Source organism: Morone saxatilis, unplaced genomic scaffold (genome assembly GCF_004916995.1).
Source record: "Morone saxatilis isolate NCDOM2014 unplaced genomic scaffold, NCSU_SB_2.0 Contig24, whole genome shotgun sequence".
Classification (NCBI taxonomy): Eukaryota; Metazoa; Chordata; class Actinopteri; family Moronidae; genus Morone; species Morone saxatilis.
Genome location: NW_023339807.1, coordinates 20,996,985 through 21,014,915, shown reverse-complemented (window position 1 = coordinate 21,014,915; position 17,931 = coordinate 20,996,985). Strand labels below are relative to the sequence as shown.

At 37.6% G+C, this 17,931-nt stretch overlaps 3 protein-coding genes across 4 annotated transcripts in view; 2 read left to right on the top strand and 1 right to left on the bottom strand.

Moving 5' to 3' along the window:
• Window positions 1-1,268: 1,268 nt before the first annotated feature.
• On the bottom strand, window positions 1,269-4,838 carry zmp:0000000881 (probable serine/threonine-protein kinase kinX). Its single transcript, XM_035672261.1, has 4 exons — window positions 4,693-4,838; window positions 3,862-4,000; window positions 3,575-3,682; window positions 1,269-2,608 (listed from the first exon to the last, which is right to left on the bottom strand). The coding sequence occupies exons 1-4, from the start codon at window positions 4,836-4,838 to the stop codon at window positions 1,622-1,624; spliced, it is 1,380 nt and encodes a 459-aa protein (XP_035528154.1). The 3' UTR covers window positions 1,269-1,621.
• A 3,499-nt stretch (window positions 4,839-8,337) lies between these two features.
• On the top strand, window positions 8,338-10,549 carry LOC118335953. Its single transcript, XM_035672472.1, has 4 exons — window positions 8,338-8,442; window positions 9,013-9,043; window positions 9,300-9,790; window positions 10,332-10,549. Exons 1-4 carry the CDS (start codon window positions 8,400-8,402, stop codon window positions 10,388-10,390), a joined length of 624 nt encoding a protein of 207 aa, XP_035528365.1. The 5' UTR covers window positions 8,338-8,399; the 3' UTR covers window positions 10,391-10,549.
• Window positions 10,550-14,648: 4,099 nt separating this feature from the next.
• Window positions 14,649-17,931, top strand: part of lsr (lipolysis stimulated lipoprotein receptor) — a 17,484-nt gene continuing 14,201 nt past the window's right edge. Inside the window, exons 1-2 of one of the 2 annotated variants that reach the window (XM_035672453.1) lie at window positions 14,649-14,954; window positions 16,499-16,828. In XM_035672453.1, the coding sequence (XP_035528346.1) occupies window positions 14,915-14,954; window positions 16,499-16,828 (370 nt within the window). In that variant the 5' untranslated portion in view covers window positions 14,649-14,914. The remainder of the gene's footprint in view (window positions 14,955-16,498; window positions 16,829-17,931) is intronic. The other variant, XM_035672454.1, reaches the window with a different exon arrangement.

Sequence of the window (17,931 nt, the reverse complement as noted above, 5' to 3'; positions counted from 1 at the left end):
ATCACTATGTAGGGTCTCCCTGGGAACTGCCATATATATTTGTATTCTTTAGGACCCTCTTAAAGAACACCAAGCACATGTTACAGAAGTTCCAGGAGGTGGTTTTAAACAACCCAGAGACATTTACTCCTCAACTCTGCAGAGGAAACCACACATCCCACTTCCTTGTAATTTGTGGCTTAGAGATAGAAGGCTCCAGATCCACAGATCACAAGTCATACTTAACAGCTGCTGGTTTTTATTTTTAAGTCACCAATTTGTAGGAGGATTCAACATGTGAAATGGTTTTAAGACACTTGCGTGTAACAAAGTGTAACAAACACCAACAGTAAGAAGAAGGAAAAAAAGTTGCAATTAGACACACCAACCAGTGAGTAGAATTCAGTGCTGTCAGCTGTGTTGTTTTAAGATTACTACATGGTGCTGGGGGTACATGGGGACTGTGAAACAAGCTCTTCTGGTACTTAAAATGGTCTGTAGAATAAAAAACTGTGCTTCTTGTTTTGTGTGTGTGAGCTCTGAATAGAGGCAGACCTTAGAATTCTGCACCCAGAGCTAAAACCATTAATTGATTAAATAATTTATTGATTATTTTTGCAACAATTTTGATAATAAATTAATGGTTTAAGTAACTGTTCAAGCAAAATGTTTGGACCACCCATCTCAAATGTATGGATTAGCATTCTATTGTAGTAGAGTGAACACCTTTGGTTTTTGGAACAGTTTTCAGATTTTTTTATAGACAAAACAATGGATTAATAATCAAGAAAATAATTTTGAAAATAGTTGGTCGCTGCAGCCCTATTTGAGTCCCCTGAAAATAAAGCAGTGACCCTTTATCAAATGTTTTTATGCCTACATGCGATAACTGTGGCTGGAGGCATTATGTTTTTGGGTTGTCCGTACGTATAGATGTCCCATTCTCAGGAAGGCGATATCTCAGGAACAACAAAAAACATGTCTTTGGCCATAATTCAAGAATTCATATGCAAATTATTACAAGATTTTCACACAAATGTCTAATAGGATGAAGTGTTGACATATTATATTCAAAATGTCAAAGGTCAACTTCACTGTGACATCCTAATGTTCTGCAAAAACACTTTTCAGGCCACTATTCAACGCCATGACTGAACCGAAGTGTAGATTGTGACTTGGTTGATGTTCTCAAGGGTTATAATATATAATATAAAAAAATTGCAAAAATATTTCAGAATGTTTTTATATACATAAACAAATACATAATGTATGAGCCGTGTTCACAGTCATATACATTCAAATGCTGAAGAACATTCACTGATGGTTGGAAAGAATTTAGAAGATCAATCCAATTGCTAACATGCTTGAATATCATATTACAGCACAACCAAAGCCTTTAGAGATAAGATATCTTCTTATTAAAGCTTAAAACTCCCAGCTGGAAAGATTGTAAAAGGTTGTTGTTAAGTCCATTTTATCTGTAGAAATATGTGCCTACTGTAGCTGAATCTCAGTTTACTCCTTAGTTCAATGGAAATACATTTTATTTTCTCCTAAGAAGATACCAAAAGTGGACCCTGAACTAACCAGTTTAACCTGCACATGCAGTCCTTTTTGAGGAGACAAAACTCTTATTTTACTACTACTTGCTATTAAACTTGACATCATCATACTTGACTATCTTCCCATCACGAGTCACCACCTCCTTCTGCTCCCATTTTTCTACCTCCCCATTTTTCTCCTCAAAGCGCCGCACCACCACCCTCCCTGTTGTGGGCAGGTTGCAGGGCAGATCCTTGGCAGCCTCTTCGTACAATCTCATTTTCCTGAAGTCTCTGGTAAGGTCAGCTCCGCCTGTCGGGACCAGAGCCTGGTTTTTGTTTTTATCCTCTGTCTTCTGAGGGGAAGGAAAGAGGTGCAGTCCGGCTTGAGGATGCAAACCTTTGAGTTCTGGTCTGGGTGAACGCTCCCATTTCAGCGGTGGCAGATCTCTGTTAAACGGGGATGGAGCTCTGTTCATTGGTGATGCATCTCTATTAAACGGTGATGGATCCCTGTTCATTGGTGATGCATCTCTATTAAACGGTGATGGATCCCTGTTCATTGGAGATGGATCCCTGTTCATTGGAGACGGATCCCTGTTCATTGGAGATGCACCTCTGTTCATTGGAGATGCACCTCTGTTCATTGGAGATGGAGACTGGTTTGTGACATTAATGTGGGATGAAGGTGGCTTAAGGTGTTCTGTTTTAACGGGTTTATCGATGACGATGCCTGCACCTCCGGCTCTTCGTATCTCACTGATGACCCCACCCATGGAGGCCCTCAGGGAAGGGTTGTTCTCCACCATCCTACACACAGCCCGGCAGTACGGCTGATCCTTCAGGGTCTCCGTGATCTTGGCGGGACAGACGCTGGGCGTGTACAGCCGGACCCGGGCACAGAGCTCAGCGATGATCTTACCCATAGCCCACACGTCTGAGCGTTGGTCCCGCTGGCTGGTCCTCTGCAGCACTTCGGGGGCTGAGTAGGCCTCGTTCCCCATGTCAATGGCAGAGTTAAGACCATGTCTGAAGAACTTGGCCAGTCCCAGGTCGATGATGACGGCTCTATTTGTGTTATGCTCCACCTGGAGGACAAATGTAATATAGTTGATGTGAAATATTGTCTTACAAAACAATTCACAGAGCTTTAAAAGTGGGATAATGTACAGCAAGGTGGTCATTCATCATTAGCTTCTGCCCAGTGATTATAGGTTTCATATAGGAGTCGACAGCAATGCTAGCACTTCTGTGAGGCTGTACCATATCATGTCCACCATCTTAGTTTAGCGTGTTAGCGTAAAAACATTTGTTAGTGCTCAGCTGAGGCTGATGGGAATGTCACAATTTTTGCAGATATTAAGATTTTGACAAATTGAAATTTTGACCTGATGATGGCAATGGATGGAAAAGTTCAGTCCAGTGTTTAACATTTAGGAAGTATACAGTATTTTATGTGTAGTTAAGTTGTTAAGTGTATAATCCCCTGAAAATAAGAATCAATATGCTTTTGTTACAGAATGAGCCTTTTATATATACTTATGAATGTTGAAGAAAATTCCTTGAGGTGCAATGTTTGTGGCAGGTTCAGATGAGTTTTATTCACTGCACAGTGGAGACAGAAGTTCAAAACATAGCTGTAGAGTGAGTTTGTGGCTATAATTATATACAGGATTACAGGAAACAATCAGGCTAAACAAAAGGTGAGGGCCTGGGCTCTCCCTCACAATAGATCAAAGGGTTTCACTCACAAGGATCTGTTAATCATTGTAACATCTCAAGACAGAGCTCACTGTCCTAAACAAAGGCAGGTACTTAAAGCAGTATTTAGTCAATGAAGATTAGTTTGTCTCAGTACAGGGATCACTGTGATTCAAGAAAATCAAAGACCATACCAAAATAAAAATAAAACATCAGATTCCATGAGGCGGAAAGAGGTGGTATGATAACATAGGTGTACTAGCTGACATTTCCAGTACACCTATACAGTATGTGGAATAATTATGTTATGTTTTAGACTAATACACTGACAATACTGGCAGGCCTCCACTCACCATGATGTTTTCAGGCTTGAGGTCTTGATGGACAATATCTTTGGAGTGGAGGTGAAGCAGCCCTTCACACATGCCGATGATGATAGTGCCTTTATTAGATGGAGTCAACTGTAGAGGCAGAAATTTGAGATCAAATTTAGCCAGACTGGCAACAAATATCACCTGCATAATATTCAAACCACCTTCCTCATGAGTTTCCCCTAAGGCCTGCATTAAACTGCTTGGCTGACGTTAACAAGGTGTAATGTGAAATCAGTGACTTTTGTCTGTTGTCATGATAGCTTTACCTGTATTTTAGACTTTGATGCTTTGAAGATGGTGGTCTCCAAGTCCTCTCCAAAGATAAACTCTAGAGGAATTATCCATTTTCCATCTGCGAGAGTTATGTTGCCCAGAAGCTTCACTATGTTGGGATGATTTGCTTTGCTGCAGATCAGTGGTAGCAATTCATGGAGAGAAAGAGAAAATGACAAGTCAGCATAAAATAAAACAAAATAAAAAATATTTTTTGGCTGAAAGATTTGAAACCACTTGGAATCCTTTTAGGTGAGGCGAGAATTCTGCATAACCCCCCCCCCCCATTCCCAAAGCGGATATCACTAGTAAAAACCCTGCAACTCAGATTTTTTTCTGTTTTTCTGTAATCTAAAATTATTTGCATAATATCAATATCACAAAGACGCTCTCAAAGGGCTTCAGGTCAGATACATTTCCTAAGAAAGTAATATTTACATTTTTTACAATTCCAAATATTTTCATTTTAAGTATGATCATTTATATAAAATGATTTACCAGAAATAATTGAATTGCAATATTGATAGTGGTACCCAGTAACAATATTACTGTACACTGTATTTTAAAATATGTACAGAGGGTACTTAAAGTATGCTTTATTTACATAAACTGCCTCCCTGAAAAACACCCCATAACAAAAAAATGTGATTACACATTTACACATTTTACATTTTTCCTCTTCAGACATTTTGGAAACTTAGGTGTTTTACCTCACAGCATTTTAAGAAATCAGCTTCTTCTTTTTCAGTAGTTCCTTTAAAAAATCACCTACTCTGCCATCTTTGAGAGTGCAAACATAAAAAAAAATACACACTTGTACTTACTTGTACACTTCACACTCTCTCTCCAGGTCCTTCCTATTGATGAGCTGTTGGGGGACCTTCTTTATAGCAGCCCAGGTATCATTGTACTTCTGCTTGTACACCTTCCCAAAACAGCCTTGTGCAAGAGTGCTGGTGGAATACGCCATCTAGACCAAGTGGTGATGACCAGAGAGTGAAGGTGAGGCCATTTTAAAAAGCAAGCTCAGATCAGACAATAAAAAGCAGAAATGGTTTAACAGAAATGTTAATTCAACATTTTTTGAAGCTGTGGTTTGTGCAGCTGTGGAGTAAATATCCGGTCCTGTCAGTAAGTCTTTGCAAGCAATGTTCCTGTTTAGAAGTGCAGGTGTCCTATGTGTCATAAATGTTTGTCATAAATGTGTGATTTTTGGGACTTTCCTCTTTGTTACCTTACGTAATACTTAGGAGTTGTATTACTGATGCATGAGCAATTCAGAAAGAAGCTACTGTTATGGTCACAGTTATAAAGGATGCCAAAGGGGGGTCTACTAGCTCTCAAATACATTTTATTTTGTATTTGAAACTAACCACTAACAGTCTCAGTTAAATCAGGAAATCAACTGCAAATATTCACCAACACTGGTGCTAAACCACAGAGCTACTGCGTTGGATTGTCCAATTTTTCTACACATATTTTTATCAAAGCTTCTTCTCAGCATGAATCAACCTGTTGACAGCCTGTCAGAGCTTAAAGACAAATGTGTTCAAATGAAGTATGTATTCTCAGAAAGGGAGTGTCAGCGAGGGAAACGAGTAAGACTTGGGCATCATGTGTTATAAAGGAAAGAAGCATCTGATAATATGACTGAACTATAATTTTGTTTCACTTAATTGGAATTAATATTTGATTATATCCAGAAACAAATTGGAGATGCAGTGTGGGCGGGGGGAAGTCTGAAACCCGGATTTCCTATATCCTGAAGTGAAAAAAAACCTAACATTAATAAATAAATAAGACGCAATAGGTATGCTGCTGACCTCTGTAACCATATAAATCTACCATAACTGAGTCTGTTGTGTAAATAATGGCTCCCATGCACTGATCTAAACAGAAATGCTTACTGTTTTAGGGATTTTGACAGAAGAGTGAGTCAGCATTTTGCATTTCACACAGTCTTTGAGTTTTGTGTTGTAAACCAGGAAGATAAAAAAAGCTGACAAACTGGTCCCAGATAATACTTAGTAGAATAGTTGGCTTTGCATACACTGGAGCAGGAAGTTGACAGTTTATAACGTAAACACATTGAAAAAAACACACTGTCATGTTGAAGCTGTCAACAACTTGAGAACGAATAGTCATAGTATTTGAAATGACTGCAGGCAGTCAACTAACAGCAATTAATATTAACACAGGACAGACTGAGACAGACTTTAATAACCAGTAAACACCTGAAAGGCTCATCAGCGCATACTTTCTGTTTAATAAAGACATTTTTAATGTAATTAAAACCTCCTGAAGTGCTACAATCTAGTTGATCAAGTCAAGACACTGAGTCGACTGGTTCAAAACAGGAAGCAAACAAAGAATTAAAAGGTTATTAGTCATTTTAATTCTATACTGAGCTACAACTTTTCTAAAAGTGGATAAATCTATGTTATCCTGTGTTGTTCAACAGAAATCCTCTCTGGTGCCTACCTTTTGCTGTGGAGGAAAAGCATCTGCGTCAGGTCTGGACATGAATTGACATAGTGATCTCTCTTTATACCTGTTCCACGCCTTCTTGCATCTGGTCTGTGGCCTGGAGGCCAAACTGGCACGCCTGAGTGCTTCAGCAGCCTCACTGTAGGTCAGGAAAGAGAGGCACAGTTTAAACTGTGAGAACCAATGAGAATGGAAAAAGCCTGATAAACGTAAGGGCATGTGACTGTGTGGACGAGGCAAGATGAGGGGAAGGGGGTATTCCCACTCTGATGACCATGTGGAAAATACAGCAGCAACACCTATGACACAGCCTGCATTCACACTGCCAGCACAAGTGACTCAAATCTGATTTGTTTGTTCATACATGAACTTGGATCACTTTTTTTTAATGACAGTGTGAACAGCACAAATCCCATGGATCTGATCTTTTCCATTCAGATTCAGGTCTTATTTTGTTGCAATGTGACGTGAACAGTCATATCAGAACTCTAGATCTATGTCCATCATGCAGGTCACTTCAGGACCATGACCTGTTCACACTGGAATCTGATATGGGCCACATTTGACAAAACATTTGAATAACCAAACAAAAAAAACAAAACAGATCTGAGCAGCAAATCAGAATTTAATGCTAAAACCTGCAGTGTGAACACAGTAACCCGAATATAGAGGTTAGTTAAATTGACACTGACTCTTATACCCATCCCATATATACAGTATGCATTACATTAAAGCACCCCCGTCTTCTGCACAGTTTTCTTTTCTTATCTTTCTTATCTTTATTTATTTATATTTTGAAAATACTTTATTTTTCTGTGTGATTTTTGTGTGATTTGTATATATTTGTATATTTGTATTTGTATATTTTATGCACCAATTGCACCAGGACACATTCCTCATGGTGTAAAAACCTACTTGGCAATAAACATAATTCTTTTTTTTGATCAAAGTTTTATTTTATTAGAATTTTCAAATAGTAAACAGCTCCCCAGAGGGGCTTAATAGTCAAAACACATAGAAACAAACATAATAACACTAAAAGAACAAATACCGCAACCTTCAACCTTCAATTTTTTCCAGTGAGACAAGCTGTTATTCAAAAACCGTGACTACTACTCTGTGTTAGCAGTGTTGCTGGCTCCAGCCTCTCGCTGCTTCCTGTTTTCACTGCATGTGATTGTTTTCCATTTTATATTTGTTCTGACATCTTAATGTTTCACAATAAATATTCTTGTCTTGTTTGCACTTCTGTGACTTAATTTATAAGTGTTTTTATTTGAACTCTTTATTAGTCCTGGTTATGACTATGTCTGGACTCTGAAACTGAGATCAGGGACTTGCTTTGAAGTTTCCTACAGACGTACAAGATCTGGAAACACTGAATCACGAAGTTGTCATTCTGAAAACGAAACAAACTCAAAATCTGAAATGACCACTTGTTTTTTTTTCCTTCTCCTCCTGTTTGTTTTTTAATCTGCGAGACACAAAAACAACAAAATGAAATGAAAGGGATTAAAAAGAAGAAGGAGGAACTTTGGGGTTAGTTATGCAACAGTTTAATTCACTGGGATAAATGTGAGTTTAAACTACAATAAAAATGTGTACAAATAAACGCTTGGAGGTAGGTTATAATTGAATGTGTATTGTACGTGATCACCCGAGACACATTTTAATCTGTGGTATAAAATGGGCCTCTCTTTCACCTTTTCTTCCGGTTTGTCTCACATTATGAAACTCTGCACATATGTTGTTGATGGTAGTTACATAAAAAGCTCTAACCTCATCCAAGCCCATTAAAGGAGGAAAAACAAAACTGATCTTATTTAAAAACAATAATAATAAAAATAATAAAATAAATAATATAAATGATTGCATCTTTTTTTCAAGATGGACTGGAATGGATGGAAACAAACCTGTCTCTCCACCAGGTGGAGATGTTGTTACAATTAATTTTAGTGATAGGATATGTTCATTCATTTCCTGTTCAGCTTATACATCACTCATACAGCAACGTCTCATTCAGCTGCTGCTCAGTTTGACAATAATGACCCATCCAACGGATTATGTTTTACATCCTCGGTCAGAAAGTAAGTCCATTCATTTATATTCTATTTTTTCTTTAGTTTCTTTAATTTAAGTTTCACTCTTTAGTTAAAGAGAAGGAAAGTTTTTTTTGCTGTGCTCAAGGGCCTGCTGCATGTTCCATTCATTAGGCCTGGCAAAGCTGGAGGACTTGACAGCTTTTTTCAGTCCGTGCCCCCCTGAAGACTAAACTCATGCCTTTGATCATATCACAGATTTTAATTACTTCGGTGATGAAATAAATTATTATGATTTATTTATATTTTAAAGCTGAAATCGCATTAGTACAAATAGGGAAGTAAACCGGAGCATGTGCTTTTTGCCAGACATTCCCATGGACAGTTGTTGTGTTTCTGTTTGATCTAATTTCAGATTTATCTCATTATATTACTATAATAATTGTATTTCATTGTCACAGGTTTTTTTTAAAGCTCAATATTAGAGTGTAGACTTTTTTTTAGAGGAAGTAATTATTTTATAAAGTAAGCAAACAGTATGCCCGACTAAACAAAAGGTTCTGTTAAAAATAACCGCTATTCGTAGTTTTAACTGTTTTTTATGTTTCACACTTGAAGGTGGCCAGAGCTTGCACACTCAGGAAAGCGGGTATGGTTCTCTTCTCTTTATTCATCCTTCGAAAATATTTTTGATTTGGATGATTTAATCTGAATGTCATGTAATGCCTTGCTCAACCAGTGATGTCTGGAGTCATTTTGATATTAGCTGCTTACTTTATTTGTTTCCATGAATGCACAAATGTGTTTATTCATTTCCCATTCATTTCTTTGGAAGAACCAGCACCTCTCTTGCTTCTACTGTAAAGATTTGTAAAGGAAGCATTTTTTTCTTTTTCATATTACAGTGATGCTGGCCTTTCCTCCAACATGGCGCATCAATTCAGTGATGGTTACAGTGTGCAACGTGCTTTGCCTGTAGTAGATAAAGGTAGCTTTGTAATCCCAATCCCTAATGCAGAATCACTTGTCTTTAAGCACCCTAAAATGGCAGGAAATATGAGTTTATACTCATCTGGGTTTTGCCATGCTGCCTTCCCCGTTGCTCCCCCACTGGCACGCCCTGTGTCTGCTGAGAAATTGTCCACTGTTGTTGTCATCAACTCACAAGCCCCACTGATAGCCCAAACCCACCCAAAAGAGGAAACTGCTAAGGTTTTACCCAGAACAGCCCTTACAGAGGAGCAGTCAGAGTTAGTAGGAGGAGAAAGCTGCATCATGGACACCCAAAAGAACACCGGGGCAAACCCACGAGAACCAAAAGGCCCACCACTGATTCCTGGAAGGAAGATAAAAGTTAAGCATCGCAAGAAAAGAGCTGCTGGGAAGAACTGGAAATGTAATTAAATTTCAAGTTATCAGGAAAATAATATGTAATAATTAATTAAGTAATATACACTTGTAAGTTAGACCTATAAAATCTATTAGCTATGCTATAAGTTCTAGTTTTACAAAGTTTATAATGTATTTGATTACTTTGACAGAAATGTGTAAACGCAATGATACTATTATTATTGAAATTGTAATTAAAGGTGCCTTTGTACTGGACTTTGTTTCATCTTTCCCCTCCTATTTAAATACATGAGGGAGGCACAATATTGTAAACTCTTCTCTTCTCACTGTAATGCAGTCCTGTACAACACCACATCAAATTATTACCTTGTTGCTTAAACTTACAATTGAATTAACACTAAAAAAGATAAGATTTTACTGGTGAATATTTAATTAGGTGAATATATAATTATAATTTTATTCCAGTATATTGGTTATGATATGCAGAAATTAATGCCAGTTTAGAGTGTACCTCTTCATAAGGACAATACATATTATATTTTAATAACTATTATTATAACTATTTTGTTTTTTGGTCTATGTTTCAGTGTACCTTCAATGTTGCATGGTGCTCATTGCTCTTGGGGGCTTTCCTGGTATGTGCTGAAAAGTGTGATTATATTTCAGTGTCACACAATTATGTGCAATTTCTTCATTTATTTAGGTTAGCTAAAAATTACCTTTTATTGTGAACTCTGAACACAATTTTGACCAATAATTGACAGTATTTTTTTTAAACCAGCCGTAGGTGCTCAACCTCCAGCAGACCAAGGGCGTAAGTTAAGACATTTGTAGTTAACCAAGCTGCAGTCATTTTATTATTTCAAGTTATATAATAGCAATATTCTTTGATTTAAGTACCTTTGTTCTGAAATTTAAATGAACACACATTTACCTCATGTTACTCATCAAGGTTTTTCTCTTTTTTTGAACGCAGTTCAGTGTTTTATCTGCAAGGATGAGGAGAGATGCCCAAATTTGGCGACTATTTATGACTCTGATGACACTCCTGTGTACCAAGGGGATCTTAACATCTCAACATCCCAAAATAAAACTCTTCCAGAATGCTGTGGAATCTCTGACCCTACTCCTAAGACCTGCGTTGTGTGCCGTCATCGCTCCACCATCACCATCATCTGCTCAGGGAGCGTTACAAATATGGAGGTGGAAGATAGTAATGGAGGACAAATTCTAAACATCTCTTCTGGCTGTATGTATTACTTGAATGTATTAAACATGAATCTCTTGTTCCTTGGTCAAAAGATGTTCAGACATCTAGGTAAAACTAAGCTAAATGTGTACTGAAAGAGAAAGTTTTTCAAACATTGGGTAGATTCTACTACATTTAAATGAATATTTGATTTGGCAACAACTCATAAGCACACAATTAAATACAAGAATGTAGATGACACATCAAATAACATGGTGTTTCTCAAAAAACCCACCCACGATTTACATTGCTTCCTGTCTCGTGAGTTTTTTTTAAGCAGGCGGCCTCAACTGTACCCACAAAAGGAAAAGGCAACACTGCTCCTTTCCCATACAATTTAAAAATCCCCTCCAGATATATATTAAGACATGCATACAAATCTACTTGGAACAATAATGTGTGCCTGATGTGTTTTTTTCCACAAACAAAAGTATAATTTCCAAAATCCTTGGAAAAGGCATCTACTCTTACCTCTTTAAAAAATCCAGAATATATGAATGTGCATATTTCTAAAGTTTTCTGCTGGACACAAGTATATGTATAGTCAGTATATGTGCACTGAAGGCTCCAAGTTTCCACATTATTCTTGTATAAGTTGAATATTGGACCATTTAAAATCATCAATTATCAATGCATTAAAACTTGAAAAGTGAACCAGGTGGCTTTGTGGAGTTCCTGATGATATATTAATGTATTTCTTCTTCTTCAGGTGGACAGCGCACCTGTGGCCCTGCACATAATGGATCAATTGGTATGTGATTGACACTATTACTGAATGTCAATTTGATGCAAACATTGACGAACTGAATTATAGATGCATGGCCATGTTTTGATTTGTAAAACACTACATCAATGCTTACTGTGTTTATGGAGTATGTACTTTGTGTTGGCTATTTGGGGGACCTTGGGATGGAAAAGTTTGGGACCCCTGCAGTAAATGAAAGGCAAACCTTACCTGTGCTGTCACTCATCAGCTGTTACTGCACATTATCCAACCAGCCATCATCCCTGTTTATCTATACAGTCTAAATAGTCTGAAAACGCTCCCACAACTTTCTCTGACCTAATGCCCCTTTAAAGCATCATCGAATCCTCAGCATTAGCATAGAATTAGTTTGGCAATCTGTTGGCATTCTTGCACCGTGTGCTTTGTGCCCGACCGGGCCTCGGCTCTGGTCTGTACCCCCCCTCTACCCTCTCTCGCTTCTCTGACAAAAAGGTTCTGAACATTACCTAGTCTAGCTTAGGTTTTGTAGAGTTCCTGGTACTATTTTAATGTATTTATTCTTCTTAGGTGTTCAGCCACTCACCCGAGGCCATTACGGATTGATTGCTAGTGCTGGTATGTATTTAACACAATCACTCAATGTCAGTTGGATACTGACATTGATAAACTGCGTGACTTAAAACAAAGGCAGATTTTTGACAGCTACGTCTTTTTATTTTGCAGTCCTTTATCTGGTGGCAGCGCTGGTGATCTACATTGTAAGTATGACTTTTTATGGTCACTGGTCACATAACTTTCAATGTGTTAAATTGAGAAACAGAACTATCTTCAGTTAGGTTTCTGCATGAGTCACTAAAGTGATTATAAGTCATACGTACTCCTTCAACTCCTTCTGTCTTCAACGCCATTCAAAGGATAAAATTGACTGTATGTCTTAGATATGGTACAACACATTTCACTATTTAAATATGTTTTTATTCTTTTCCTTTTAGCAGTGCCAAATAAACAGGTAGGTTCAGTCTGTATTAATATATTACATTTCATTAATGAGGGCATTTATCATTATCACTGAGTTGTTTAAAATATTAATTTAAAAAATACAGGAGGCCTACTAGGTGAATATGAATATTTTTAACTCAACAGATGCACACTAGAAACTCTTGTTTTTTTTTAATAGGACTGAAACAGTGAAGAACACCGCATGATCAGAAGAAGTCAGTAGTGTGCTGAAGCCATACTCTCGCCAAGCATAATAATCGCTAGTTTAGCTTCCATAGCAATGCCATATAGAAAATAGCTGTGCAGTTTTTTTTTTATGTATACTGTTTGGGACAATTGCTTTAGACTAAGGACAGGCCTGCTGATTATGTTCTTAATTATTCAATGAATTGGGCTATAAAATGTCCATAGTTATGTCATCAAACTGCTTGTTTTGTCTTGCTTTGAAAAAACTTAATTTAATTTGCTATCGATTAACTAATTGCTTATTTGACAAATCAGGTTTGAGCTCTACTTGATGAAAATAATGATTTTTGAAATTAGCGAGTTTTCTGCTAAAATACCCTAATGAATATGTGTATCTGCTGTCTTAATTAAAACTTGCTTTAAATGGCATATGGTCATTATTCTGTCATTATTAATCAGTGATGGACAAAGTAGTCCAACTTAAAAAAAAGAAACCAAAACCAAAGTGTAGAAACACTGACACTTGTTACAAGTTAAAGTCATGCATGTTTACTGAGGTAAAAGTACAATGGTGGACCTACTAGCAGCTATAATAAACTGAAAATAAAAGTACTCATTACACAGATTGGACCCTTTGAATACTTGGATTGTAGTTATTGATGTTTTAATGTGTAAGCATCATTCTTAAGGTTTAACTACTGTACTGTTGAATAGCTTAAAAAAAGAAAGCAGTAGCTCAGTCTGTAGGGACTGGTAATTTTTCGGACTATGTTTGTCCACAAACATTAAAATTTCCAATCAAAAGCCTTAAAATGTGTCTACTAATTCGACCTCATTAAAAATACCATCTGCAAAGCCCAAACATCCATCTGTGGGAAGAAAAACATATTTTTTAAGTGGAGGAGAACTTTAAGCAATACCAAGTTGTGGAAATACTCTGTTACAAGTAAAAGGCATGCATTCAAAATCTTACCTGAGTAAAAATATTAGCATCACAATATTCTTAAAGTACTCAAAAGTAGTGCAAAATGGCCCATTTCAGACTATATTTTATATCACTGGATTTTAATTATTGAAACTATCTCACTATATATACTGCTGGGTGGGTAAATTGTGAATTTCACCATTTCAGTACAGTCATATTTTAACCAATAATGCATCATTATTTATTTTCTGATAATATTTTGTATTACTGATCTGAATCTACTAAATAACGTAAAGTGATTAAAAAATGTTGTTGAGTGAGTATAAGTATAATATTTCCCTCTGAACTGTAGTGCAATAGCAAAAACTGTAAATAGTTACTCAAGTAAAGTACAAGTAGGCTACCTCAAACTTGTACTTGAGTAAATGTACTTAGTTACTTCCCACAGTGAATATTATGCAGTAATACTGTGATAATAAAGTGCGGGAAAACTGCGCAACAGTCAGTGTTCAGTTGCAAAATTTCCCACCCACAGAAACTAGGCCTACTTGGTTACACACACACACACTTGTACTCCCACAGACGGGTTGAACATTAACAAACAGCGGTTTTGATACGCTTATCAGTGTCTGGATTGTACCAACTAGCGCGGGTAGGTGAAACACAAGTTATTTCTCGGTCAAATTCCTCTCAGGGCGAACAAAACACAGCGACCAAGAAGCAGTTTGGTATTTATTTTAAATCGTCCTGTTCTTAACACCAGCTCCTTGTAGTCAAATGAGTCCACCATCGAGCAAAAAAAAAAAAAAAACAACAACTGAAAATACCGTACACACCCCTGTGTTTCGCAACCTGTCTGTGCCAGCTGAGCTCACCTGTTGGCTGCGAGGCTGACGTGGGACGTTCAGGTACTCCCCTCGCCTTCAAGCACACAAAGACACAAAATGGAGCTTGAACTACCTGGCTGAGGAGAAGTACAGTTGCGCTCTTTAGTATGTACAACCTGAAGGGGTTTAATTAGTGTGTATTTGATGAAATAACAAGATTCTACGTCGACGGAGAGTCAGAGGAAAGAGGAGTAAAAATGTTTTGGACGTTAATCATCGCCGCTTTAATGGCAACAGGTAAGTTGGCCCTTTTTTTTTTTTTACCAAACAGGGTGGGCCCTCTTCCGTGAGAGGTCTGTTGATAATTGCTACTATGGCTGCTCGACTCTTTCTCAAATTTGACCCAGTCTTTTTCTGGTAATTTTTCGCCCAGTGTCTGTTTTTGTTCATGTTTATTATTAATATTATTATTGCGTTTTAAGAAAGTTGCATTCGATGAAGGCAGCAGTTTATCAAACAAGAATTTTGAACCATATAACCTGTTATAACAACAGATAAGTGGCTTGTTGTTGTTGATAGGGGTTTTCTTATACCTAGAGAGTTCGCTCATAATTAAATATTATTTAAAGATTATAATTTAGTATTTTATTGACATATATTTATGACAGAAATAATGCAAAACCTACAAAGATAATGAGCAATATAAAAAAAGATACCAAGTAATATATAATTTTAATTATAGTCTTATATTTTCTATTATATCTTTTATAATATTTGTATTGTATTATTCTTTATTGTACTTTAACATTACATTCCACTGTGCTGCTGTGTCTGACTTGAATTCCTCCTATGGGGGATCAATAAAGGAACTTCTTCTTATATGTAACATTGTGTTATGGAATGACATGACATTTACTCAGTGTACAAATGGAAAAAAAATGTCGTTAGGGGAAATATTTATGCTAAGTCACCCATTTGGAAACCACACAGATGTTTTGGCGGTGTGCTCTGTCATTCCTGTAGGCTAACCTCAGGTCTTTTCGTTTAAGATGAAAGATGAGGTTAGTGAAACAGGATGAGAGGGTCAGGATGAGAGGGTCAGAGCAGACACGACCTTTAAAACAGTTGAAATAACACAAAGGCGATTTATCTGTCATAGTTCAAATGAATTAGAGCTTTAGAAGACACCTGAAGCATTCAACAACTTATTACAAAACTACACTAGTTTCTTCTGGATGGTGTCCCTTATAGTCCTACAATATGATTTTATGTATATATAATATGTATATAAACTTTTTTTTTTATGGCAGTTTCATGATATAATGTCTGCAGACAAAACCTGTACATCAAATATACACTTGCAAAGTGACATTTTTTTTTTTGAGTGGTATGGTTCTTTTAGGGACTTCACATTTAACTTGAGCAATATGGGAAAAGCCGCTGGGTGAGTGAAAAGTCAAGTTATGACACAGAAGACTCCAGGGGGCACCTTCAAGAACATGTCTGGCTGGAAACAACCCAAATGTACCTGTGTCATAGTGTCACAAAATCCCATGGCCAACCAGGGGCTTTGGTTTGTCTCCAAAGGCTGGTATTACTTATTCCCCTGTTCTCAGAGCATGTAAAGTGTGCATACTGGATGTCATAATTCGCTCTGCTGTGATGGTCAGACAATACAGAACCTGTCTGAGATGACTCATCATAGCGACTCTCAGTGATACTAGCAATGAGGAAATACTATGTCATATACCACTCCCTAGGGGTACTGTAGACTAACCATATAAACCAACACTTAATATCACAACATGACTAACAGTGTTTTTTTTTTCTTCTTTTTTTAGAGTCCACAATGGCCATCTCGGTCCAGTGCCCCACAAAGAGGTACATAGTCATCCTCTTCCAGCCAGTTACCCTCACCTGTAACTACCAGACAACCTCCAATCAGCCTCCTGTTGTCACATGGAGATATAAATCATATTGCCGGGACCCCATCCAGGCTGCACTGAATCCCAGCAGTGCAGAGAACATCTTGTCTCAGAACAACCCCAACTACAATGCCAACATCGAGTGCGCCGACAGCCAGAGGACAGTGCGCATTGTGGCCTCCAAGCAAGGCAATGCTGTGACCCTCGGCTCGGAATACCAGGGTCGCAAGGTCAGCATCCTAAACGGTGAGTAAATCAAAACTTATTATACATCTGAATGGGATTTCAAAGACTGGATAAGGTTGTTTTTTTTGACCTGACAGGTAAAATCAGACTTAAAGGTTCACTGTGTAAGATTTAGGCATAGGTGGAAAGAGTACTAGAATATAATACTTGACTTTAAATACATTTTACTCAAGATAACGTTCTAAAAATGTATTTAGATAAAAGTAAAAAGTAAGTTAGTTGAAATGTACTCGTGTGTGCTGCATCTGGGGGGAGCAACAATGTTACAGAAATAAAATGGTTGTCACTTTAACAGCAGAATAAAACATCACCAAAGCAATGCAACTTGATACAACACAGAGATGTATAATCAATATAAACTCCACAGGGGCTGCAGCCACTTAAAGCGAAAAGCTACACTGTTTTTACACACAGCGTAGCAGACACCGACAACACTACGTTGCTAGGTAACACGGTGGTTGTTGACATGCCTCTCTTTAATTGTTGTACTCCGGTGTCTGAACATGATTTTGTCAGTCTTGTGCAATGGGAAGTTGTCAACAATGTTTCAACTTTGTTACCATTCTCAGTTCATATTATAACCTGTCCACTCAGCCTGTCACTCTTCATTTTTGTGCATTGTGGTTCATAAAACTGCTAGACCGTGCCTGGGTGAGACTATTCCCTTGGTACACCCTGATATTTAGCATGTGTCTGTCTGGAGCTCTGCTCTTCTGCAGCCACAAACACACCAGCAGCTTCTTGTCTGCTGCAGCTGCTTATTTGGCATCTTTTTTTTTTCCATTCTCACACATTTTCAGGGCTTTTTTTGATGTGGACTTTTGTTTTTACTCTGTAACCGATGCAACTTGAAATGTACAACTTGTTATAAAAAGTACTTCAGTAAAAGTACACTAACTGATTTTAAAAAAACATCAAAAAAGTACCAGTACACAAAAGAATACTTTGCTACAGTAGCAAGACTCACCATCAACCTATGTCGGGGCCTGCACGGCGGTCACCCCACGTCCAAGCCCTCATCGTCGAAAGCCAAGGGAGAACGCTCTATGTCGTCACGTGTTTCAGACACTGTGCAAAAGACTTCACGTAAATCAGATCAAAGT

Excerpts from the sequence above, each read along its gene's own strand:
- zmp:0000000881 (XM_035672261.1), bottom strand. The coding sequence starts at position 4,838 with ATGGCGTATTCCACCAGCACTCTTGCACAAGGCTGTTTTGGGAAGGTG. Across the intron at positions 4,001-4,692 it reads AGAGAGTGTGAAGTGTACAA|CAAAGCAAATCATCCCAACA; the intron begins GTAAGTACAAGT and ends ACTGATCTGCAG. Across the intron at positions 3,683-3,861 it reads CATCAAAGTCTAAAATACAG|TTGACTCCATCTAATAAAGG; the intron begins GTAAAGCTATCA and ends CTGCCTCTACAG.
- LOC118335953 (XM_035672472.1), top strand. The coding sequence starts at position 8,400 with ATGACCCATCCAACGGATTATGTTTTACATCCTCGGTCAGAAA. Across the intron at positions 9,044-9,299 it reads TTGCACACTCAGGAAAGCGG|TGATGCTGGCCTTTCCTCCA; the intron begins GTATGGTTCTCT and ends TTCATATTACAG. Across the intron at positions 9,791-10,331 it reads TGCTGGGAAGAACTGGAAAT|TGTACCTTCAATGTTGCATG; the intron begins GTAATTAAATTT and ends TCTATGTTTCAG.